The sequence below is a fragment of the Coturnix japonica genome, chromosome 14, assembly GCF_001577835.2.
Source record: "Coturnix japonica isolate 7356 chromosome 14, Coturnix japonica 2.1, whole genome shotgun sequence".
NCBI classification, from domain to species: Eukaryota; Metazoa; Chordata; class Aves; order Galliformes; family Phasianidae; genus Coturnix; species Coturnix japonica.
This window is the reverse complement of record NC_029529.1, coordinates 4628470-4655969: the sequence shown is the minus strand read 5'-3', so window position 1 is coordinate 4655969 and position 27500 is coordinate 4628470. Positions and strand designations below refer to the sequence as shown.

At 40.4% G+C, this 27500-nt stretch overlaps 1 protein-coding gene across 3 annotated transcripts in view; it reads right to left on the bottom strand.

Annotated features, from left to right (window-relative positions):
- Positions 1-27500, bottom strand: part of USP22 (ubiquitin specific peptidase 22) — an 87178-nt gene that overhangs the window by 26039 nt on the left and 33639 nt on the right. For 2 of the 3 annotated variants that reach the window (XM_015876787.2, XM_015876788.2), the window contains exons 3-5: positions 21175-21288; positions 20590-20634; positions 15965-16066 (exon numbers count right to left, since the gene is read on the bottom strand). In XM_015876787.2, the coding sequence (XP_015732273.1) occupies positions 15965-16066; positions 20590-20634; positions 21175-21288 (261 nt within the window). The remainder of the gene's footprint in view (positions 1-15964; positions 16067-20589; positions 20635-21174; positions 21289-27500) is intronic. The other variant, XM_015876789.2, reaches the window with a different exon arrangement.

Genomic DNA, 27500 nt, shown 5'->3' with positions numbered 1-27500 from the left:
CAGTGCTGAAAGGGCTCTTCAGCATCTTTCAGCAGGAGGAGGTGTGGTCCAGTTGCTATGTTACCAGAGAGAAACGGCACTACATCAGCTGGAGCTGCACATTGAGCTGCAGGCGATGGGTACAGAGCCCTCTGAAATCTCCTTTTCTGTATCTAATGAAACACAGCCCTCCTTCCAACAGCTTCCTGGCGCTTCTGTTTATTCACAGTGCAGGACAAAGTTCCTCATGTATATTGCAGTAACTTCTATTGGGCAGAAAGCTCAGTGCAATCATCTGCTTTATTCTCATGCTGGGAGGCAACAAATGTGTGCACAATATTAACAAAGTGTTAAATAGTTAATTTGGTGCAGCAGCCTGAAATATGGTGTGATGCTGCAACTCTGCACACATAGGAGTCTATGTCAATCTCCGGTCTACACGTCTCTGCAAACGATATAAAGCAGAAAGATGAACACGCTGTGTAAGTAGAGAAACGTTCAGTTGGTATCTCCTGCCTACTTCTCTCCTTTATCATCTATTCACAACTTACTGTTTTTATTTAAACCAATCTGTGCCAACAGATGCTTGTGAGGCTCCCTGGGCATAGTTGAGATGCACTGGGGTATTTTGAGCAGAAAACTCTCTCCCTGTTTCTCCCTGGAAGACTTGGCCCCCTGGTTAGCAGCAGCATTCAAAGTCAGCCTGCGCAGCACAGAAGACAATTGGGAAACCCAGCAGGTCCATCTGGAGACTCACCCTATATTTTTTTTTCCTTGGTATCTAGTAGAAAAATCAGAAGTAAAAGCAAACACATAAAGGCAGCTTTTTTTGGAATCATTTATTAAACATCATTTATTACATGCCTGAGGCTGGACCTTGTTTCCCTGTGACCCCAAGAAGAATCAATCTTCCTCAAAGCTTCCAGACAACCAGTTACAACTCCACAGGCTCTCCTGCTTTGCTCTTGATTGGTCTTCAGTGTTGGTCTTCCATGGGTTAAAAAAAAACAAAGGTGCTTCTTACGCTATGGCATCACTTGAATGAACCAACACAAAACAACCTGCAAAACAGATAAGGCTGAAACGTGAATACCTCAGACCCTGATAAAAATAAGAAATGGTGAACATAGTAAAACATGAGAACTTACTTAACTGGAAAGGGAAAAAGGTAAAGGAGCATCTATGACTCTTATCCTTGAGGGAGCAATGACTGCAGCTGCTAAACTGACTCTTAGACTGACATCTGAAATAGAACAGGTACAATGCACTGAACTACAGCTAAGCTACTGCACAACTAATTGGAGCATCCTAAAAACATCAACTTTTGATGCACACATACTGAAGAGCTGACTGAACTTATAAAGACACATTCTCTTGTATGGAACTCTCATGGAAAAGGAGTTTTATGGGAGAGAAGCAGCTAGAAAGCAAAGCCCACACAGCATTCTGCCCAATGTGATATTCAGAAAGTAAATGAGTTGCGTCTGCCACACCCTCGCCATTAATAAAGTCTGGCAACACTTAACTGGAGGAGACAGCACTGAAACATAACAGTCATAAATTAAGAGAAAAATAAAGCATCAAAGTCTTAAATGCAGCAGTCTGCTTTTGCTAGTATGAACACCAGTAGTCCCCACCAGTATCTAATCACTTGACAGTCCTTGTCTAGAGGGTGGGCCGATGCCAATGATTCCCAGCAGATCTAATTATACTTATAAGGCTGTAATAAATGGTATATTTCTTCTGTGCTTTTTAGTAGTAACTTTATCTCTGATTTTAGTGAACTGTTTTTGGAACAAGCAAAAGCAACCAGTGAGACACCTCAGCTCTAAATGCAGATGGCTGTTCCTGCAGTAATCCTGTTTTGCACAGTAGCACTACTTTCTTTGTAACTTTACAGATAGTTTCCTTCCACACTCAACTCTCAAAGCTGTGTTCTGAGCAGCAGGCTTACCTTTGTTACCTTCAGTTCTTCCATCTTCTTCCAGTAGCTTTGGTTTTTCAGATGCTCAAAGCAATTGATCTGCAACGCTGGGCAAGCACGCTGTTGTATGCAGGAATATCCAGAACAGCAGTTCTGCATGTCCACCCATGCAGGTGAGATGTAAACACCAACACAAAATAAGGAAATTCCACTTGTCATAGGGGGCAGGGGGCACTGGGGAGGTGGAAATGAAAGGACCACACATGAACACACAAAAGACTGAAAACCAATCGGATGTTTAACTCGACCCTCCAAAGAGGTTTGTCTCAAAAGCTCGGATTGGTGCTGGAACTGGAAGAAGAGCAGATAAACCAGTCTGAGCAAATGTTACCAAAAAAACCTGTGATTTAATTGAATGAAGGTTCTGGAAGCAAAAACGTAGGTCAGTGTATAACACAATTGTGACATGAATCAGCAAACCAGGCAGCACAACCAGCTCAAGAACCTTTGTACATTAAGTGCAGGTCAGCACCACCTGAGAGCAATTTTCCAGCCCCAAACCCAACCTCCCATTTTCCCATCTGTGTCAGTGGTTCCCTGAAGCTCCATCAAATTGTATCAGAAGTCGGCGCAAGCTGAAGAAGTGCTCACTAAAATATTTAGAGGAAGCAAGTTCAACATAACCCTTAGAAAAGCAGCGCAGCACAGCAATAATCATTTTTTGTTTATAAAGTTTGTTTTTCCATCTTATGTTCATAAAGCAAGAACGTATTTATAGCGCATCTTTCAGAAAACGTATCTCAAAGGAGAGCTGCCCTACTTCTCAGTACCTAAAGAGGGGAAAAAAGGCCAAACCTCTCAGCTCCCAGGTACAAACCAGACCGCACGTTTCCAGAAGGCAGCTGTTACAAATATGGGTCCCAAACAACCAACACACCACTGTTCCATTGGAATGCCAGAAACAGCGTAACTTTGCTAACAGGGTTAGTGGCAGCAATTATTCTCCAAAGATGATCTTTTTTGAAAGAAAAATAAATAAATCTACTCGTTTTAGAGAGCAGCAGTATGGAAACAAATGAAACTACAGAAACCTACACAGTAAGAAGTGTGACGTTCTGTGCAACTACTGGTCATGTGAGCAATCAAAACAGCGTGACATTTCAGTGCTTCAGCTGAAGCATCCTTCCTCAGCTCCTGCATGGAAACCATACAACAGCACAGAGTCAAATCAGAACAGTTTTGTTTAAGTATTTTACGAACTCACTGATGACACTCAGTATTCACTTTCATTTAAAAACAGCTTCAAAACAGAACCAGCCAGTGTAAGACCATGAAAAACTACTGCTAATAAAGACAAAATTAATCAGAGGACTTATTGTATCCGCTGCATTATGAACTGTGCCATAAATCACAAGTTTACCCGCACCTACAGAAGCAGAACAACAACCACATCAGAAAAGGCTTTCTGGAGAAGAAGAAATCTCTCAGGAAAAGTAGCATTTGCATTCTAAATGAAAACCCGTCTTTAATCTTTCAATTTCTGGCAGAAGATTTGGGATCACTGCACATTTTCTATTACTTTTGAAATAAATTACTTATTAGGAAAAAAGTTTGCTTGTGTGTACAGAAATAAACTGCCCTTGAGTCTGTTTCCAACAGAAAACCCCTAAGTCCAGCCACAAGAGATGGTACTGGAGGAGAAAATGCTGTGCCATGAAGGGCACGTGCACAGCAAAGCCACTAACTGCTGAAGTAAGCTGAACACAGTACTCATCCTTCCATGTATCATCAGTATTAAGAGACAGAGACTATTTAGATGGACACATCACTCAACCTGCAAAGTTCTCTGTTGCTGTACAACAGTGACACACCAAAAGTGGAATTCATCCTCGTTACTTGCCAGTTTACCCTATTACCAGAACTACTCAGAGAGAAAGGAGGGCTGGTCGATTCATTACCGGGGATTAACCACATATGACTCCTTCTACAGCTGAGTAAATAATAGCTCAAAACAAAACCCAACCAACAAGAACAGACCACTAAAAACACACCAGGAAACAGACCCTATGCACCAAAGCTGGGACCTTTGCAAGACGGAAGTTCCGCAGCTCACTGCTGGGCTGTTGTTCTTCCCCTGGTTGTTTGGTTTTGTCACTGTTGCTTTAGTTTGTTTGTTTGTAAGGTCCTGGCTAAGAGCTGCTTTGCTTTTAGAAAGAGGCACTTGTTTACCTCTCAGATTGCCAAAGGGTTCAAACACAATAAGAAAAGACAGACCACACGTGAGCAATATGTTTGTATTTCCCAGTGAGGCTGTAAGACAGATCTCCCATTAAGTGTTAGGACAGAGAAGCAGCACTGACACGCACACTCAATGGCTTCATTCAGGTTCACATGACAACCCAAAGTCTTTTGGCAATAACTTCTGGCACATTTCTGCGCAACTGGGACAGCTCCATAGTGACCTCCACATTCATGCAGGCCTTCCTGATTCATCCCTTTTTATGCTGCGTGAGGAACACCGTTCAAAAGTTACCATTTCCACACATTTTTCCCCTTAAAATGCCTGAAAAAAGTTAAGTTACCAATAAGTCACAGCCTACCTACATTGAGTTGTTGGTTGTGGTGTCTGCCCTATGCTCAGCAGCAAAGCTGAATTCCATTACATTCAGTGCAGATCCAGGCCTGAGAGGAGGTTACTCTGCCCTGCTGACAGTAAGGCTCCCACTGATGATGCCCAGAATTGAGCACCCATTCTAAGAGATCTATTCAACCCAAGGAGAAAGCAAGAACAGGAGTGAAAAACTGCATTAAATTAATTCATGAGACTTGAGAAACTAACTGAAGAACACACTGGTTGAGTTAATTAGAAAGATAGAGCCGATGGAGGAACAGACAGGCTGACAATTTCCAAATACGTGAAAGGCAACTGCAAAGAGGACTGTAATTAACTCTTGTGGCCAACCCAAGCTATAATAAAAAAAAGCCTGCGCTCACAAGAAGTGAAATTTAATTAGGTATTAAAAATAATTGTCTCACAGTTAGAAAACATCGCAACAGGGGAGTCCGGGACTCCCTGCAGTTGGAGCTGCTCCAGAAGCAGCTTTCAGCTGTCAGTAATAGCCTTGTACAACTGACCCAGACTCAGAGATGGCATGAGGTGACCCCTCCACCTTTTCATTGGGCTGTTCACGTATCCAGATTAACATTACAGCGTGACACAAAATGGAGTAACCACCTCTGACAAGTTGGCAAAGGCGGGGGCATTTTCACCTGACAGCTCATCCAATCTAACAGCTAAGTGATGCCAAAGGGGATGCTCCCACTGCACTCAGCTGGCACCTGTTTGACTCCATGGTGAAATGGTTTAATGCACCAGTCTGGCAGAAGAAGTAATCTCACCTTGAGAGGGTTTGCATCACCTGCAGACAGCGATGAGCTTTTGGCCCTTTAAGCAGGTTTAAGTGGCTCAGCAGAGGTCAGGGCAAACAGCCACGGCCACAGTCAGGAGGGGCTGCAGAAGTGTCAGTTCTAGAGGCAGCCAACCCTCCTGCCCCCAGAACATCTCTGCTGCAACACACCTCCAGTGCAGGCAACTGTCTGAATCCAAAGGCTGAGCAGCAAAACAGCCACAGCCCTAATGCACACAGTGCTATTCCTACCATATGGCCCTGGGAAGCAAAATTAACTGCCCTGCTTCCAGGAAAGGACAGTGAACCGCTGCTGCGGTAGAATCAGGGCTGCTAACTATTCTCAATGCTATTTTTAGGCTGCAGAGATATTCAGCATTTGAGTTTTTGCATTTGTGGCTCAGCGCATCATTCATTCGTTTTAGTAATGCAAGAAAAAAGTCAGAGGATAATATAAAAATCACTCAGCATCAGGATCTGCTACTTCGATTCATTTCCTTCGCGTCATACCTGCTCATGTGGATCAAGGGAAAAGTTTGCATTTATGAGCAGTGCTATAAATCAGCTCCGTATGAGCTCAGCAGCAGCCGTGAATCATCCTGTACTTCCAATTAAAAGCAAAGGTGTAATATTTGAACAAAACTGCAGTCAAGGCTCAACATAGTAGATATGGATTTGTAGTTTGTTTGAACACAGAATTTCTAGTGATGATATGGGAATAAACAGCAGCAAATGATGATGAGATTCAATATAATGGCCACCAAGGTGGGTTCACCAGAGGTTCTGTCTCAAAAAGACAGGCTGGTCTTTCACACACAAACACACACACACAGATCAAGCAACTTACAACCAAACAAATAAAAAACACAGCATTTCAGACTATTACTGCACAGAAGATGAAACCAACTCCAAACCAGACACTGATTCCAGAGATGCCCAGAACAGAAGGTACTCTCTATACTAATAATATGTGCATCTTGGAACCCAATGCATCACTTTGGATGATGCCAAAAAATGAAGTATTCCACAACCCGAATGAGTTCCCACTCTTTGCCATCAGGCACGCTGCCTCTGATTTCATTGCCCTGTAGATACTCTGTGACTTCACTGGTAGCTTCAGTATTCCAGGAGCGATTTCTAATGGCAACGACGTGAAGCTGAGTTGCTGTTCCTGGTAGACCAATGGCTGCCTTGTATTTTAAGTATGAAGAATAATTTGAACTTCAAGCCAGGCAAAGGCCTTTAAATAAGCTAGGGAAACAGTTTAACCCACCCCTACATAAAGGCTTTCTTCTTCCAAAGAAAAATGATAGCTTTTATGCCTGTCATTTATTGTCTACAGCATTTTTACTGACCATCTGCATCACGAAATTATTTTTATCTCAGGCATCAAAAAACCAATGCATCATGCTCATAACAAATAAAACAGCTATACAGCACAGACTCACTTGTGGCAATCATCGCCATCTCGTTGACTCTCTCGGTCAAAACGAGTCAAACAGAAAAGACATTAAGTTCTGCAACAGAACTTGCACTAAAATTCCTGGATTTCTTCGGTGGGTCTTGATATGCCAAGACAGTAATTTTGTCTGTTGTGCTTTGACTTGATCCAATCTCTGCTGAGATCTCTTAGCAGGGAGTGAAGCACAATGAGGAATGCACACATAATCTGGATCCCAAGCTGTCACAATATGCAACAGAAGAAAAATGTCCTCAAAACATGGCACCAGAAATTATCACACTGTGCTCTAATAGTCAGCACTGTCTCTGATTATCTGAGTCCTGCGACACCTACAAGATCAATCAACCAGAGGACAAAATGAAACACGTTGCACTCCCAGCACATACTGTCACACTGAGAGCTGGAGGGACTATTTCTGTGTCCATATATGTTCCATACAGGTGTATGCAGTACACAACATACCTTGATTTAGCTGTGAAACCAGACCCCCTACAAGGGCAGCGCTCACTGAGCTCAGATGTACAGAGCTAAATGAATTTGAATGAATTGAATAAAGGCATGGAGGAGCCCTAAAGCAATGATGAATTAGGGAGGAGCTTGCCCTGTCTCAAACACCATACAGTGCAAAGTTAAAGACAAATATCCCATGAATCAGAGCACGGGAAGAACAAGTATCTGTTAATTGCAGGAAGCTCAGAGAGAACTGACATTCAACATCTAACAAAAACCAAAAACAGCAGCAAGTGAAGAACTGTGTCAGAACTGCTGAATGACTGATTGAGAGCTTTAAGACAATTAGCCTTTAGATGCAAGTTGGAAACATATCTTTTGGATGGTCTAAATGGCAACACGGTGGTAAAGAAAAAAAGCCTATCAACAAAAATACATCAAAATGTAGCACAGAATTAAATATTCGCTCTGCCCTCCCGCAAAGCAGTGAAACTCAAAGCTCAGTGAGATCTTGCACGAGCTGCACAGAAGCATAAGACTTGCAGTGAGAATCCTGTGCAGATGGCATCCTTAAAGAACAAGAGGTACTCCCACCAAACTGACAAAATCAAATTCACACCCGCAGCCGTCCTTTCCCCCCAATATCACACCATATGCTGCCTACAAGTTTTTACCCTTCCTCAAAACAGATTTCAGAAACTAATAACTGAAGGAGCAGGATAACTGCCAATGAAGTTTAATGCACCCAGATATATCAATATGCACAAATTATTGCTGAACTGGCGCAGAGCTTTTCCAGCAATCCATGACATACAAACCATGCCACATGCTGTTTGTGCACAGCACTCATTTTGGTATATACTGCATCTACCTTCTGTCCAGTCTAAGCCCAGCAATGGGAGCAGAGATGAAAGAACAGAATGGAAGGTTATAGTAAATACAAGCCAAAAGTAATCCACAGAACAACAAACCTGAGTTGGAGACTGCTGGCCTCAGTGAAAGCATCTTGTTCTCAAATGGAGTTAAGCAAGGTAAAACACAGCAGCAAGCCAAAAGTTTCCTCCATCTATTTTGAACAGTAACAAAAGTATCTGCTCATGCTAAGGGTATTTCTCTGCCCATGACAGGACAGGCACAGCAGTCAGTGCAGCTATGTGGGTTAATTCTGAACTTCCTTGTTCAGCTCTTGATTCAGAGATTATGGCACTGCCTTTGCACTGAGTGCAGCACTGCATTGCAAGAAAATACCTTCCACTTCAAGGGAGGCTTTGTTTTTATGAGGATCACTGCTCGATGCTGGCTGCGTTCAATGAAACAGGAGGTACATCTGCTGACTTCTGGACTGCTGGAGGATGGGGGGTTGGGGGGTGTGGCAGATGCACAAAGCCAAGCATCTTTAATGTCTGTTTTCCTGTAAAGCATTCGTTACTTTGATTACTTATTTTCAACTGAACAACACTAGAAAGAAATGCCCTGCTAACCTTTAGTTCACTTTAAACAATTAAAAGATCACCCACCATCATAAAGAAATATATATTTTTCAGAAAATTACATGCTACAGTTGGGGTTTTCTTGGTAAGAAACCTCCATTCCCATTAAAAGAAGTTCCAGGAGATAACAATAAGTGACTAACATTCATGTTAGAAGTCTGCAGTGTTTTGACGGAGTGCTGAAGTTACATAATGACAGTGAAAAAAACACAGCATGGGGAAAGTTAACTGCTGTACCACCAGTGGTAACAGACAAAGAACTGAGTCAGCAAATATTTTACACTAAAAGTGAATTAGCATAAAAGATGGGGAGCTTCTGAGCTCCTACATACCTGAATCCAAACATGAAGAAGCTGCATCTGAAGAGGCGCAGAAAGTAACTGTAGGAAGTCAGATTGCAGTATTGACTGCGAAATAGAAGTGATGTGTTTGGATCTCTAACAACTATGGGTCCACTTTCAAACGCTCAGAGGAAGAAAATCAGCTTTGAGTTAGGAGTTTGGAATGTGACACAAGTCCTGGACCAAGAACTGCCTTCCAAGGAATTCTATGTTATGAACTCAGTGCAGCTTTGTCTCATATCCCTAAGAGCCACCTACAGTTACACAACTAAAATGTCTTCTGTGTGAGGAACATGGACAGCAGTTTCCCAAGAAGGAACAACAAAAAAAATCCAACCCAATTCCAATCTGCCTAACGCAGTTTAACTTGGTTCTGCTGCCATCGTGGGCTGAACTGGAGGCAAATACCCAGGAATTATGGTTGAGGTTTTTAAGCACTTCTTCACCTGCAGTATTTTGTATTACTGCAGCCTCACACATGCCCACACTCCAGTGCCTCACTGATTTAATTCCCCTACTAACAGAACACGCAAAACAAGCTTTACAAGAAGGAATAAAAGAAAAACATTTCCAATTTCAGGAATTCTTTAAAACCTGTACAAATAACCACTGCTCCTCAGCCAGCAAATACACAGCTTGCTGTTCTGTTGTGAACTAAACCACTCCCACATAAAGCCAGGCAAATTAAAACCTTCACAAAGAACCCTGAGACTCAGGTTTTCCTCCATCACACATTTAGCACATCCCTGGTTTCAGTGCCAACCTATCACCAGGATCAAGCATCAAGGTAACTTCTCAAAATTGCATCTGACATTCTGTTAATCTTCACTGGAAAGAAAATGCATAGGATTTATTTCTGTACACAGATATCCCCCCCAAACCAAAATATCTTGTTTTCAAGAGCTGGTAAGAATGCTCCTCATCTACATAGTAAAGTCTGATGCTTCTTCCACAACCCATCCCCTGCTGCAAAAAAGGATCGATTGAAAAAAAGGGAGGTAGGCCCAACAATGAGCCAAATCAGTCAGAGTTATCTCGAATACCCCATTTCCACTCCCATTACAGCTGCCTAGTATTCCCTAGGAGAAAAGATGTTGTGTCAACTGGTTTGTGCTTCCCTTTGCTGCAGCATCCTTCACCTGAAAGCAGGACTACAGCCTCGGGGCAAAAAGGGCTTCGTAAAGGGAATCAGTACCCGCCCTTCTCTAACCTTTACTAGCTGAAAAACATGCTCTTCCAGTTTTAACCACTCTCCAGTCTTCAGGGAAAAAGCAGGCTGAATTTTATATTAGTTACCTCCAAAGTTGTCTTTTTTTTCTTTGCTCCTGAGGAGGAAGACTGCAGATGAAGGCTGAAAATGAAGAGCCATAAACCTTCAAGCGATCCATCTACACCACAGCAGGAATGGCGAATGGCACAAGCCAACATGGACACCAACTTCAGCCTTACGATGCTGATTTAAAAAGGACACACGTGACAGCGAAATACTTTGGAAAAAATTAAAAATAAAAAGCAACAACTAAATAAGCAACAGTAGAGGCCAAAGCAGCGTACCAAGTGTACCATGAGTGCCACAACTTGTAAAAGATGGTGCTCTGTCTTCTTCATATTGACTAATAAAAAGCGTGCAAAGCTTGTTTTCTGTTTAAAATGTCACTTCCTGGTTTACTCTAAGCTCAAGCCCACTGAAGTGCTGGCCCAGCTGGATTCTGTCTTCACTGGTTTTCCTGGAAAGTGAGTGAAAGAACAGCTCGGATGCTGCAGTGGCTGCTGTGAAGGTTGGGGCATCCCTGCTTTGGGAAAGCTGCTGAGTGCAGCAACACAGGAGAACATCGCTCATGCCAAAGCATGGCCAACAAAAAGCACAATATCTGTCAGGATAATGAACTGAGCAGCCTGAGTGAATGCCCAGGAGAGGGTGGGATCATATGACTGCAGTCAAGGGACCAAATGAATACACAGGGGTGAAATGAAAGGAAAGGGCAATCCTCTGATGGAGGAAAGCAGTCTTCCTCAGCTGTAATATCTTCAGCCTTAGTGGGTATCAGAGAGATATGCACAGCTGGTGCTTTTGCTTAAAGAACAGCATCAACCTGGAGGGAAGGAGGAGGGAAAAGACCCAACTCTTCAGCAATGCTTTCACAAGAAATGCTTTTTAGGGTTTGGTTCTCTCAACATTCACTCACCCCATAAGAACGGTGACATAACAACAAAACACAAACAGGAAATGTGTTTGCTGAAAGATACCCCTCTATAGATGCAACGTGACTCGCTACCTGGCATTAGCTTTGGAAACAGGTCACATGCAGTCAAATGACTATCAATACACAAAAAGGCTACTTTTTTGAGAGAGAGAGAGATTGAGATGTTATTTTGCTGAACAGGCAGAACTTTGAAAACCCCCCAAGACATTCTGAAAGCAAATCTCTACAACCCACTGTGTAAAATAACAACTTACGCTTCAGAATTCTCAAGAGATTCACCAGCACCTCTCATTTTCCTTAAAATCCCACTCAAGGTGCACTTTTTTGTGGGCCTGATCTCAAATATAAACCCAGTACTGCTTACAAAGCAATAACTTAAATATAAGTTAGTTAAATATAAGCTAGAGCTAAGAATTTCACGCTGAATAAACCCAGAAGCCAGTACATTCACAAAAGACTTCAAAACACAATACCTCCAAGTTACCGCTACTTCTGCCCATGAACGGTCCACAAACAGCTATTAGAGCTCTGAAGGATGACAACGTGCTTCTAAAGAGCCAGAAGTATTTTCCAGGCCTCCCTGTTCCTCCTCTCTTGCTGCCTTCACGCAGGAGCTCTGCTGCAGTATTTATTCCCATCCTTCTGCTGCCACATCCCACTGCTCCGTGCTGCGCAGCTGCAGGAAACCACCTGCTCCTACAATGTGGATGTTGGTTTTTGCTATCTCCCCCATGTCTCCCATTCATTCTAAAAAGGATTTGCTCACTCTTCTGTAAAGGCTACACCCTCTGCCTTCTCGCAGCAATCCCAGGTGGCTCCTGCTAATTACCCATGTGCTTTGGAGTCTAATTCTTCCCATTGTTAATGTACCAATTTTTAGCCACAAAGTCGCTTCATATGCTAATGAGACCAGCTGATCCCAAGCTCATACTTCATGTACTCAGGAGAACTCATCTTCTGGGGGAACTAATGACAACAGAGGAAAAAAGGCTTTGAAAAGTTGTGCCTGAGTGATGCTGTATTACTTTTCACTTCAACTCTGACTCTATAATAAAGAACTTCCTTGTGAACTCGAGCTTGATCATTGCCCTCATTTATTGAAGGCAGCATCTTCATGGGAAAGAGAGTGAAAAATCAGATCTTCCTTTTATGCTGTTAGAAACAAATGCAATAGCTGGTTAGCCAAAGTTTTATATTATTTTCCACATAGAAGTTTTGGTGCTTACAGGACATCTGAAAAAGCAACTTCTACCCCAAAATCACAGTAAGTATTTCTGTGAAGACCAGTCTAGGCTATGATACATTACTGCTGATGAAAACAACACACAGCACCTTTAAGAAATGCCTCCTTTCCACTCCCCCTCTGCGCTCCTCACAATATTCCATCATTTCACCCAAAAATGGTTGTGCCAGTACAGAGACAAAGATACAACACATGGGTCACCAGGAGGTGTGAGAATGTCCTGAGCTCATACTGCTACCAAAAAGCAAACCATACGTTTATAGTATGAGCAGACCATACGCTCTTCTTGAGTATCTTTAAATACAAAAGTTCTGCATTTCACGTCTGGTAAGATGACATAACAGTGTGTGCATAGTTAACATCTACCCCATGTAAGGATTTTGCATCATGGCTTTTAGGATGCAGATATCCAACATTTCCACTTGGTTAACAATACATTCCAGTAAATCATTTCTAAAACTCAGATGCAACACAGGGAACAGTCCTCTGTCTAGATTCCATAATGAAGGAATCAGCACAGCTCCTGTGGTTTGCACGGCAGTGCCTGATGTGAGCTTTCGTCTGAAGAGCAATTTACTGTATTGCAAGGTAACGATTGGAGCAGAGTTACCCAGTCTATCTTCTTGCTAGGTGGAAGAATATATACAAGATGGAAACCATACCAACTTTATGCAAAACATACTGCTTTTAAAAAGAACCAAGCAAATTTAACACCTTTTCTTCCTTTCTCCAACAAGCTTCATACTTTCGAGTAAACAGAAATATTCCAATCCAAATCAAAAGCTACAATTTTTGCAGTTTCCTCTAAATGAGTTACCAGTACAATCCTCCATTATAACACACTCATTTCATGACTGAGTATTCTTCAGACAGATTTTACTGTGCCAATGAAAGATGAATCCTGCAGCTGTCCAGAGTTCAAACAGCTCAGAAAAGCAGCACACGCAACCAAGCTTGAGATGCATTGTGAGACTGCTAGAAATCTCCAATTAAAAAGGCACTTTGTGTATGAGAAGAGTTACGCCGCAGAGCAGAACATTCACCTATAAAAGTGCCATGTAAACATGAGACAGAACATATTTGGTTGCATTTTTTCTATCACTTGAGCTTGTTCTAGATATGAATCACATCAGTTTTGATAAATGCTATTATTCGAGCCAGAAATCCCATGCAAGATCTTCATAAACAAACACATCCTTCCTTTTGTGTTGTGTTTTGTCAGGGTTTTGGAGTCCCACCTCCTTCAGCTGTTACAGTAATACACCTGCCTTCTACAAATGCTGAAATCACTATCAGCAAAGGAACGTTTCAGAGGGTTATCAATGAGCCATTAAAACGTGCTGCCTCCAACTTCCCTCAGTGTTACCTCTGGAGGTTACGACACAAAAATAAAGCAAATACCCCTGATTTTCCTCTTAGTATAATTTTGTAGCAAGCATTTTATGTGAAAAAGGCAGCTGGTTATGCTTTAACTTTTCTGCAAACAGATGAGCAATGCTCACAGATGGCTACTAACATGTTCTTCATTTTCAGAATCAATAATTGGACATGATGCCTATTCTCTGAACCACTTACCTACCTCAGAAGATTATCTGGATTCACTAATATCTGCTATGGAACTGATAAAACTTGATGACAAAAGAACTGAGTATTAGAAAAAGAGAAATGGGCATGTCCAGATAATTGCAGCATTTCAGCCTGCATATAGGCTCTTCACTGATCTGAAACCGCAAACAGACAAGTCAATGTGAGGAAAGTGAAGGGAAAAATACTCTGAAGCAGATATATATTTAGTAGCAGGTTAGATGGAGAGAAAAGGCTCAAGGACAATGGCAGGTCTTTTCTTCCTTCAGCTAAACCTCCAATGTATTTTTGTGAAAGAAAGCTAGTCTTTTGCTTTTAACTGTAGCCCAAAACTGCATTATGTCTCCTGGGTGCTTTGATTTTTTTCCTCTTTCTAAATCTCAGCACATAGACAGCTCCGGGGCTCAGTAGAAGAAATTATTAAAAGCACGCCTGCAGAAGTAAAGAGATCAGTCATTTTCCTTATCCCTATCCCCTGTGTTTTATGAGCACACCCCCACCCAGTGTTGTATGAGATTTCATGCAACCAGACGTGTCCTTTTTAAACAGACTGAAAAATTTAAAGTCCTTTAAGAGCAAGCGTAGCATTCTTTCAAACTGGAAACAACACATAAATGTGCTTCTGTTCCTCTGAAAGGTCACACTCACCTTCAGAATCCTATCAAGCCAACTTCTTTTTTTGTCCTGTGCAGTTCTATCATTTAAGTAGTTTGCAGCAGTCTTTACAAAATACACTGCAGTTTCACGGAACACAGAATCCTACTGTGATCATGATACAAGCAATCTCTGCCTCGTTATTTTTTTCCCAAGCTGCTTAGTAAAACATCTGTACTTTGGAAACTTCAAATGTCCTTCCTGTTCCACTATTGCAAATGCATACGTCTTCTCTTTAAAATTAACAAGCTATCCACATTTTCAGCTTACAAACAGCATTCTTCATTTCTCTTTATTTTAAATGAACATTAGCGTATTTTAGGTTATGATTTTCTGTATTACATTTCATGGAAAGTTGTACTGATTACATCCAGCCTATTTTGACAACAGCAAATGTGTTGAAATGTGATCCATTCTGATTAAAAAAAATACGTAACTTAAAAATTAGGAAAAATCCTTTATGCCATTTTCTACTTGTACCTTCACCACTAAAACATTATCATGCATTGAACAGGACAGGAAAACGCCCAATAACCTATAAGTTGTCAGGAAGCAGATTCTACTCTTCTACTTGCCCAACTTAAACACAACGGGAAATAAATTGGAAAACACTTATTTTGATCACTCTTATCCAATTACTCTCCAGCCATAAGGACGCACACTGGCATTTCAGAGTTGTTTGCTCCAAACTATTGAACTCTAAACACTGATATGTGTTTGAAAACTGCCATTTGACACACATGGGAGAACAAATTACATCCTTTCAGAATCAATAAAAAAATCAGACCCCATTTAGAGTTTAAAACATAAAGCAAAAAGAAGTTACTCTGCTTATTCTGTCTGCAAAACCCAGATTTACTTACATGCTCCTGTAATTAATGATACATCTGAATGAGAGGATTTCCTTTCACACACCTACATGGGATCTGATAAAGACTGACTTGCGATAACATCATTAATCTCTATTAAAGCCTTTAACAGCATACTGTGAAAAAATTTCTTGCTCTGTTGCTGTTAGACAGATGAACTATCATCAGTAGCTGAAGTGACAGAGCAGACATCCTTTTACACGAGACAATGGTGGTATAAGACAACCAGTCAGATAATAAGTTTAAGAAAGCCCAATGTAATAAACTCAGGGTACAAATGTTTACAGAAAAATATGACAAAGTTTTCAAAATTCAAGTGGCTGAGGATCAGTTCCAGAAGGGATTTCTAGTGCTTACCTATGGTGCAGTTTGTGGTTATTTTTCTCCGCTTGGGGTTGTGTCGTAGCAATTCTAACTCTCGTTTGGTTGGCTCCCATGTTGAATACTTCTCTCCAATGCCTAAGCACACGAAAAGAAATTTTCAGGAAGTTGTTTAGTATAAAGTATTAAAAACTGTGCTCAAGTTAAGACTTTCATCATGCTGTCCATTAAGTTAGAATCAATCTACGTACAAGAGACTGATCTTGTAATAACAAAATAGTGTGGAAGGACTGCAGCCAGCCTACCAAAGCCCAAGGAAGTTTTCTATCACTGGACAACAATTATCCTTCCAGTTGAAAAACATAATAAAAATAATACTCCAGCACAAGAGTAAAACTGCTGTTACTCAAAAAATCCATCACTTTCTTTGTGCTCAGAGGATGACAGCACCACTAACGATTCTATAAGATAACAGCTAGCCAAGAAATCTCATCAGCAAACTCTGACATGTTATTAAATATATCACAGCTCAGCCAACTTAATGGACAGATACAATCTTAATCTTTGTAGTATAGGTGACCAGCAGAAATTAGTAGTTCTGATATACTGAACAGAATATTCTCCTAGTACTTGTTTTATGATGTACTGTGACTAAGCATGACTTCTTATGCAGCACTGGATATCAGCAAGTTCTAGCACTTGAGATTCACTTTGGTGACATATATAACACAACCCAAAAATCTGGTTCGTAATAGGTTTAAAACCAACAAACCCACAACCAATCAACCCAACTTTCCAGATGCTCAACTACCCTGTCCACGAACTGCAGCTGTAATCTGTCAGTATTCTCTTTAAACATCAACGCTGTATTTATGATACAGTGTGAAAAAGAAGCTGCAGTAGAAATGAGTCAGTTAAACAGTGCAGAACATTCATCTGAAGTAAGCAGAGCTGTGCTCTGTGTAAACCTGATACGAGAAAAACACACCAGGAAAGATTTTTGTGCTGATCAGTTGAGAACTGCTGCAGAGCCTTATGTAGCACAGAGAAATTACTATGCAAGGTCAGTTACAGTGAGTCACAAAAGCATCTGGGCATTAAAAATAAAGAATAATAAGATGACAAGCAATCTATTCTAAAACTGAGGATTAAAGTCAATTAAGAGTTATTTTTCATGGAACGCATGGAGCAGAAGTAGTGCTGTGCTACAGAAAATAAATTATAAATCATACATATGAAAAGAAGAGTAGAAAATATAGCTAGAGGCTTACACAGTCTGCATAATATACATTAAATTTTAATAGCTCTTTGATCTTCATTTTCAGAAATAGCTATGCTTTTCAGAACCTACCCACCCAAAACTGTTCAATTCATCGTTACTACTGACCCTCCAGGTTCTAGCAATAAAAAGTCCCATTTTTGGATTCCTAAGGACAGGAAAATTCATATTTACATGGATGCATCCCTTTACTTTATTTGATTCAACAATGTGTTATGTAAGAAGCATAAGAAAAAATACCGGAGTTATACAGTCCCTTTCCTTTATCCAAGTTCAGCATCAAGCTACACACCCAGGAAAACAAAAGGAACTAATTACTGTATAGCAGATAAAGGAGATCAAACAGCCACAGCACTCTGAATACGCTACATAGTACAAACACTGAATGAAGCAACTCCAGAGATGCACGTATAGGCACTTCATATAAGTCAGAACACTGACTTCCAGTAAGTTTCATATTGGATGTCTTCAGCAATCTGTTCACACCTGTAATACTCCCCTAGGAATTTATATTTGTGTAAAATCTCAAAGTCATCTCCAACACCTTGTTGGTACCAGCCATGGCACTGGCCAACTATAAATTTGATTCCTGTGTTCGGTTTCCCCATAGTTTAATTATGCCTCAAATTGGTGTAGCCTGATAGGAAGATGAAACCTCATAGATGAGATGTCATAAAATAGTTCAAGCAGACAAACAAAATTCTCAGATATGTTGAAATCCTGTGGGTTGTTTTTTTTTGTTGTTGTTCCCTTTTTAAGACAAATAAAATTAACACACGTGTGCTCCACTTAAAGCATGCAATAGTCCCACACATCAGTTAGACTGCTCAAATATATTTCCATATATTTATATATAATTGTATGGTTTAAATGCTTAATACAGGATGGTAACCAAAGCATTTCATGACAGCAACTCTTCAAGTTAAACACAACAAGCTGGGCAGGATTCTGGACAAACAGGACACCATTCAGTATAAATAGGTGAGAGCAACACAGAAACCACGTACGGTTAATGGCACAAGAAACACAGCACAGACAGACAGAACACTTTCTCACAGAAGCCTTTCATTTGAAAGAACACAAGTCAGGAACTTAAAAATAATTTAAAAAAACCAACTTGTTCTGCTTCTGCTAAACACAGTTTGTTGTCCTTGAAAATTTGGGGGGGAGGGAAGGGAGATGGTAAAAATCACAAAACCAGATTTACTAAGGTTGGTTCACTGGTTAAAAGTTACAAAACCCATCAATAACAATAAAGTTTTAGTAAGATCCATGAACATGCCCAAAACCCCAATATAAATTACCTTAAACAAAGACTTGCAATACTTGGGTAGATGACAACTAAAGGAAAGCAGTGCTACTGGAGTGAAGGTTCATCATTTTTCTTTTAAATGATGCTCCCAAATAACCACAGATTCAAGTTAGTGCGTGAAATCTCCAACTAAGAATTGAATTATGGGGCTGAATACCCTGTTTTTCACCTTCCACAGAATTTATCACACATGGATGAGTGAAGATGATGACGACAACAGGACCCAATTTATAAAACCCACGATTTGCAAGTAATATTAACATGGATTGTTTGGTTTCCTGTCCTTCAGAAAATCCCGCTTCATCCCCACCCAAAAATACAGACATTCAGTAGAATGAAGGGCTCCATGTATTCCCACCTCCTTTATTATTAAATATCCAATACCCAAAAAAAAGGTAGAGTTGCAACTGGTTCAGCGTTATATGATATAACCCTGAACTACAGCCATGCTCGTGACATCATCAAGCCAGGAGTTAACATTACAAATAGTATGAAATGAATTTCATGACATTTGGGGGTTTTTCTTAAAGTTTCTCCTCCAGGCATCATGTTGTTATGTGAACATCCAGTAAAGTTTATGTTAACACTCCTCAAGCTCTATGGGCAGAAGCTTAGAAATGTACATTAGTATAACACTGATCTCGTCATTCTGGCTAGATGAAGGAGGGCTCCCTCTCACTTTGTTACTTCATGGTTTTTCAGATACAAGGATATGGATTGTATTAACGGGGAAAGATGGACATCATTTTCTACTGCTTCTCATAAATCTGTTTCTTTTCCATTCCTCGGGTAAATTTGCAGAGAGAAACACCATTTCACAAAGCAAAGCCACAATACAAAAGGCCCTAAGCCACAGCTTTAAAGAAAGACCTGTACTCCAGCAATCTAAAACAAACTGCTGCCTTCTCCATTTTGTACCTCCACTGGTCATTACAGATTTGCTCTCTTAGCACAGAAGATGCAACGCATGTACTGGTATAAATAAGCACCCATATCTAAGTGTGTATATACATACACACATGCAACACCCTTCGCCACAAGCCTGCTAAACCTAAGAGGACACAGCAACCCACCAAGCAGCTGGCTGTGTTACCTCAGAACACAGGCAAGAGTGCACTGGAGAACAAAACAGCTCTATCTTGGTCCAAAAGGCACCAACATTCATCAGAGTTCAGAAAATGGCCTTTGAATGTATGCAATCAGAAGTCAGGAACTGAGGTGCCTCACTCTTCGAAGGCACGGTAAAAGCAAGAGTTACCCCCTTGCAGCCAGTGAGTTTGGGACCCAAGACGACACATCTTAGAAAAGTTTAAGGAGCTTTCAGAAGAGGCACATGGCCTAAACACAAGGTCTAAAACCACATCTCTGCTGTTCCTTGCTTTCAAAAGAAGTGCTCTGTGCTACACCATTTTATTCTGTATCTTCCTGAGAATTCACTAGCAACTTCACCATCCTCCCTTCCTATGCCTGCACACCTTCAAAATGGGGCATTAATAGCAGAATGCAATCTCCAGTAGGAACCAAATAAATGCAGCTACGCTCTTGATAGGCCATCAGAAAAGCTCTAGTTAATACCACGTTAGTTGCTATTTTTAACATTGGAAACGAGGTTAAGAATGGTTTGAAGTCATATCAGCCCTTACTAAGGCTGTCACATTGAAACAGGATGCCATGGATTCACTAAGAGAAGTTACTAGACAGTTGTTGTCTGTCTTTAAAGGTAGTCTTTTCCACTTTAAGAAAACATACCCCTAGAGGCCACTGGAAATGGAAGATGACAAGCTGCTACAACTGAAGCTTCGAAACTACTCAGTTTGAGATCAATGCTACTTTCCTTTCACTTCCAAAAAAGAAAAAGGAGAAAATACTTTGTTTTGGAGTAGTTCTGTCAAGGGAAGGGCACACAAAATTAAGCCTGCTGTAATTATTCACTCATTGGAACATATCCAAACAAGAGGAAAACAATTTGCATGAGAAAAGTGGCACAACTGTGATTCATGTCTAAGATGGCAGGATAACCAGCAAAGGGACGCTTGTTAGTGAAGTGCGTCGCCAGCCCACGCCTCTTACCTGTCATTGTACACTGGTAGTGAGAAACCACTGTTGGGGTGAAGGCTAAAAAAGAAAAAATTAGGGAAAGCAAACTGAATAATAAAACAACTGTGTGTACATATATTCGTGTGTCAATATTTCTACATAGATACTGTGCGTGTACTGTGAAAGCACAGGTGTGCAAAGTAAGCTGGCACGTTCTACTCAAAAAAAAAAAAATCACACACAAAGGTGGCATTTCATGTGAGGGGAGAACAGACCTCTTGCCCATAACACCTACAACAGCCTAAAGGAGCAGGTGGTTACATTTTCTACCTAGTACAGACCTGACTGATGCTATGCAAGTTTTGCAGGATTAATGTTAAGATATATACATATTTTTTTTGCAATTAAAAGTAATTTTGCTACAAGTAGGTGTGGCGCACATGATAAAAACTAACAGCAGCTCCTGGAAAGCACTAGCTAAATATCTCTCTCTCCCATGGCCTACACAGCTACTTCTAAAGAGCTCTTTCTTCCCCTTACTTTGTTTTGCCATTGACAAATGGGAGGGACAGGTATGATAAAAAACAGAAACAAGAAATTCAGGCAGGAAAACCAAACCTTGTAATTTCCAAGCTTTTCGTTGTTCTTCTTTGGCAATTTGTTCCATGTCTTTGTCGTATATGTAATCTTGACACATAAAGCAGTATATACCCCCATACAAAAGGTCTATGGCTGCAAAACAGAAGGGAAGTTGGGAGAAGAGAAAGAGGACGTGAGTTCATAAACTAATGCATGTTTTACGAGCAGGCTGTCAAGTCAGGCACCGTGTTCCACATAATCCACAAGAAAATATCTGTACCTTGGAAAAAAAAAAAAAAAACAGAAATGGGAAACATTTCCAATTATGAGTTATTCAATTGCTTCTGGTACAGCTACACAAAGCAAAGGCTGCCTCAGAGTTGTCTGTAATTCACAATACACCTTTCAAACTTAAGGGACCAAAGGGCATAATCACAGGGACTGCTGTAAGGTTATAACACAGTACTAGTTTAAGATCTGATATATTACTTCAAATTGTCCTTTCCTAAGACATAACGTCCACTCAAAGCCACTAAGATCATTGGAAAGTACCTACTTAACACCCAAATGAAAACTCAAACAGGAGACAACACTGAAAAGGAATGATATTTGTCCCTGAGCAAGTTGGTTTATTCCACAGATCCGGTGTCTCACAATTTGCCTTGTTTTAAAGAGTTCCCTTTTAAATGGACATCTGAACACTAAGCAATGTTACAAATATTTTCCTTTCACAACCCTAAACAAAAGAAAGCCAACAAACAAAATAAAGCAGCTAACTGGGAAATGACCTTTTGCTTGAAGACAGACCAAGGGAGGAGCAAAGCGTGAATTAATCATAGCAAACTGCTGAGTTTTCAGTACATTGGAACAGAAAAAAGCCACAAGTTAAAAATAAATAAATAAATTACAAGCTACATGTAGCGGACAGATGAAAAATGAATTCCCTTCAGAGTGTATGCCCCATTTATTTTATATCTACATTCTTTTTATCTCTGGATAAATAATATTATGAAACTAATCTCACTCCAGCTCTGTTTGAAACAAAGGAAACCATTGCCACATTAGGTGGCCTGCAAGAAACAGCCCTGAATTACACTGGAGTTGTAAATAAACAAATCCACATGCCCTGCAGCAGCAATTCCTCTGCCAGTGGCACCAGGCAAACAGAGCTCTATCTCCTTTGAGCTGGCAGCTATCCGGGAGCAGCACTCACTGGGCTGTGCCTACTGGAGCCACAGTTTGCAACATCCCACTGCAAGCTGTGCCTGCTGGCAGCAGCAGACCCCAGCAGCTTCAGCAGAGGAGCACAGAGAAGTTGCAGAGGCATCAGCAGTGAGCGCTCTGGTTCATGTTCCAACCTTTCACTTCAGTAGCAAAGTAAAACTGGGTAAGGTTTCCTCCTAGCTACCTCTCACTCACCCTTCAGTCTCTCTGTGCCCATTTTGTCTCCTCCTTCTCGATCATTCGGTGATTACGCCAAGTTGTTTGTTACTTCTAAACAAGTAACAAAGAGAACAATAACTTTAAAGAAGTTTGCATAATATCTATTAGCTGTCATCTTGCTTATGCGTTTCATTACTTTAGTCTTTTGCTTCATCTAGACCACAGCTTGTGGAAGAATCTACCTCCTGTTACACAGCAATTTCCACCCAGCTATTGGGAGGATCAAATGAACTCCTTTAACAGAACATCACAAAAGTGAAGGAGGACCTCAGTTGTGCTGGAGAGCGGAAACAAAACACTGTGCTGTGTTAGGGGAAAAAAAAAATCACAATTAAGCTGCACGGTATTATGGAGTTACAATATTTAATCCATTATCAAATGTACTACCAGTCAAGCACAGCTATCAAAGAATCTGAAACTTCAGAGTATTGGTCTCGATACAAAGATCAAATACTGTCCTCTGTATTTTGTTGGTTTTTTGAAAGGCAACCTCACCAATGAAATTAAATAAAAAGCAGGGCTGCAATATTAGATTCTAGCAGAATATTAGATAAATGGGGCACTCTGAGCACTGGAACATTCAATCTGCCATCAGAACGGGCAGTCATACTTTGTGCTTTCTTATTTTTCCAAACTTTGTAGATTTATGCATGCGAGTGCTGAATGTCAAGATGAAACCCAATGAGAGATCACCTTACATAAGCCACTTATTCAGAGCTGAGTGAACTTCTGGTGTAAATCAAAGTTTAACACAAACACTGGCTGAGTAAAAGCTGTAATTGTCCACTGCCTGATTAAGGACCCTTGAGAAAAATGTCCTCTCTCCAGCATACTTAGGTGAACAATACAGCCGTATATATGCCAACACGTTTTATGTCATTAAAAAGACTGCGATAGGTTTTGGACAAATTACCTCAAGCACCAATAAAAAGGAGGTTATACAGGCCTGATTGCAATGCAGGGGAAGGGCAGGAATTTCTAATGAAAGACAAAAGACAGCTGCTCAGTTTCAGGATCCTTGGAGAAAAACAAAAGTCTCCTGATAAAGTTTCTAAGTTAATTTATTCCAATTAGCATAACTTGATTTTTCAAACCAGATTTTTTTTGGCCAGAAAACCCAGTAAAAGACATCCCAGCAGTTAAGTATACAAATACACACACAACAATTTTCATTATTTGTATTCATACTTGGGATCACAGAACTAACATAAACAGGCCTCAAACTCATGAGAAGTTTGGGATCTACTGACTTAGAGCCAGCACCTAAATGTTTCCGATTAAACCACTGCCAGCTCTGCCGTGATGCCCCACATTCCTCACCACGAACATCCCTTTCACTGCGCTCCTCTATGGCAGCTGCCTCACTGACCTCCCAGCTGACTGCTTTCCTAGCACTACCAACTACCCCTCTCTGAACACAAAAACCAACTCACAAGTTTCAGGATACCTTCAGAAAATTTTATTTTCTCCCCAAAATCAAAGCAATCATTTAATTAGCTCTAATCATAGTATTTTAATTCTGTTTTAACTTAATTACGCATCTGATGACACTGTAAAAGCATGCAGCTAATAGAAATGCTTTCTTCTTTTCTTTCATAGGAAAGAACCAGAAGCTTAAAAGAATCACCATGTCATGTCACTGAATTGTGTTATTATGGATTCCTGGTTCAGGAATTAGGAACACCTACATGTGGGTCACCAGCAAAGTAACTGAAAAGACCTCTTGCAAAATATCATTTTTCTTTGCTTTTATACCTCCTATACTGACAGCAGACTGCTATACCACTTTAGTGTCACTTCTGTCTACCCCTTATTATATAAAGCTCTAAACAGCTGCACAAAATGGTAAGGAGAAAGTCAAAGATCACCATTTAAAAATAAAGGCATCAATCTGAAAAAGAATCAAAGAGAACATAGGAATGAGAGCAACTTTAGCAATTGGTGCAAGCAATGAAGAGTTTCAGAAGGCAACAACTCAGAGGTGAAAGTTGAAATTTAGGCAGCGAAAGGTCTTCATCCTCTCCATCTGGGAGCCATGTAAAGTGCTTCAAGCTTGAGTGCTTTACTTTGCCAAGCATATCCACTGAGGTCCTTGTGAAAAACATGAAGAGATCAGAGTGGGAACAAGCAAACAATACATAAACAAGCAGGTAACACAGCGGGTATTGCATGCACTTCCTACCTGACTGAGAAATGTCTACATTCAGCTTCTGAAAGACCCAGGCAAACAGAACTGACACAGTTTGGCTGAATATGGCATGTTTCACTACAACATACTTTCAGGAGATGACCTGTGATACACACTTTGCTATCACCCTCCATGGAATAACTGTTTCATTGAAGGACAACACAACACACAGCAACACAGAATTCTGCTCTGGGAATTACTAAACTGAATTCACACCTTTATTTTAGTATATTACCTAGACTAAAATTAATTCCCTTTGGAGTTTGCGTGACATGGCTGCGGCATGTTTTCAAGCTCAAATCAACCCATCTGCACAATGCATTAACAATCCCAAACCTAGCAGAAGTATTAACTGCTATAGACTAACAAAGCCTGTGCAATGCAGAATGTTAAAAAACTCAACACATACAGCAGGACCTTACCTCACCTACCTTACACCCAACATCAAGGAGCATATTAAAACAAGTACAGTATTATTAACAAGGACTGAACAAGCAAGCAGCTGCAAGAGCACAGGTACTGCTACAGAGTCAGGATGTGAGTGCCTAATTTATATTGCTCGGGGAAGCAGAGATAACAAGGGATATATTTTAAGAGCACTTTGGACTATGATCCTGAAGGCTCCTGAAACATAGAGCAGTTAGCTGCAAAAACATTGCTTCCAGTGCTCAGACAGCTGAAATCTATGATATTTCTTATAACTGTGATTAAGTGTGCAACTCCTGCTAGTCTCCATGGAGACTGATGTTGGCTCAGCAAAAAGTCACCGAGTGTTTTAAAATAATTCCTGTTCATTTTGAAGTTTCTAAGCACTTAACCCGTTTTTGCCTATTAGATGTTATTTTCCCCAATGGAAACTGCAGCCCTGAAAGCAACAGAAAGTAAGAGCAGAACTACGCATTTTTACAGCTCATTTCACATGCAGCTGGATGTTAAACACCAAAACATACATTAGAAAAATAAAAAAGGAAACTCCAAAGCTAGAAATCAAGCAGGCAGCTGTATTATCTTCACATTACATGCATTTATGCACTACGTACTTCACAGTTAACCACAAACTAATAGTTCTTTGGAATGGGATCACGCTGTACTCTGTTTTGCCTTGTACAATCAGCTTTTGATATAAAGGCTGCACATCTTTTGTTAAGTACCTTCTCTGACACATTCTTAATTATCTAGCATCACTAAAATAACTACAACAGCCTTCAAGCAAGAGCACATCTTTCTCAAAGCATCTCCTCCTTCCTCTGTCCAGGATTTGTTTTTCCATTCAAGGCAATGGGAGACATTTCACTATAGCAGATCTCAGCAAATTCTACCTTGTACAGAAATTAACGTGGAAGAACTCAGGCTGCCCAAATACACGGCTGAAACAGCAGCTCACCACATGTAAAATTAATGGCTCTTTCAAAAGAGCTTTCCTTAAATATAGCAGGCTTAATGGTAAAAATACTACAGCGTTTACACAGCAGCCACAGATAAACAGGCAAATACTTCAAAATAGTCTCGTTAGAACTGTATACATGGTTTAGTTAAACACTAGGTGTGGCCATATGCTTAAATTGGCCGTGTTTTCTATATGTAGATCCTACTAAAAATCCTTAGATTTTTATTAGAGTAAAACCCTTCAGAGTTTCACTAGACAAATTTCTACTTCTGCATTGGTAAAGATTCTCAAACAACCTAATCCCAATAACTGAGTTCAAAAGCCCTTAGAGACTGTGTCCCATAAAAAGCATCATACAGGTTTTTACATTGGGTTTGGGTGTTGTTTTTTTTGTCCTACAGCACAAGCCTATTGACCTGCTGCTGTTTCCAGCGTTTCTAAACCAGGTTACCTCCCGACTCCAACCCTCACTCTTTCTATGCCAGCAACACCACAATCACTGCAAAGAAGAAAATTAAAACAACAGCTGATGCTCAGTGGGACCTCTGAGGTTACCTTGTCCTGCTCCATCAGGGCCATCCAGAGCAGGTTGCCCAGACCCACATCCAGATGGCTTCTGAATATCTCCAGGGAGACAGTCAGTACTGTTTTCCAGCACTACACTGTTCAGGGAATCTACAGTCTTAAGCTATACCACCACAAAGCCTACATTCTTCTTTCATCCACACATGAAGGAAGAAAATTTGCTTGTTTAAGACATCTTTTTTCATAAATAGTAAATTTATATGCCAGTTTCTTATGCATGGGATTACACAGCACTCCTGGCCTTCTGTAGCACCTTTGTCTTCATGGAAAACAAAAAACAGTTTGTTCTATGAGTACTTAGAATTAAGTGAAATGAGAACATGGCCAAAACAGGAAAGGGACATTCATTCCAGGAAATAGTGTCTTTTTTCCTCTTTATTATTCTACCAAAAACGCACTTTAATTTGAAGAGAAATGTTGTAATCAAGCAAAATTTGATTCAGCTGTAGTCCTGATTAAAGCAAATATATACCCATCTCAACGTAACAAGAATTTTAACATAAAATTGTCTGCATTATAACTAAAATATTAGCAGGAAAAATTCTTAGGGATTCTGCTATGATGTACAACTGATTCAGAGCACTTCTTAAGATCCCTGTGCAACTGGAACACCTTTCTTGTACTATTTTTGTATAACTATGAACTTAAAGTACATATGAAATGCACATTTTTTTCCTGATCTTATTTCCCCCGTATCTCAACAAATATTTCATGGAAGGTGTTCTACATAGTGTGTCCTACTCCCCTCATCTTTCAAAAAGA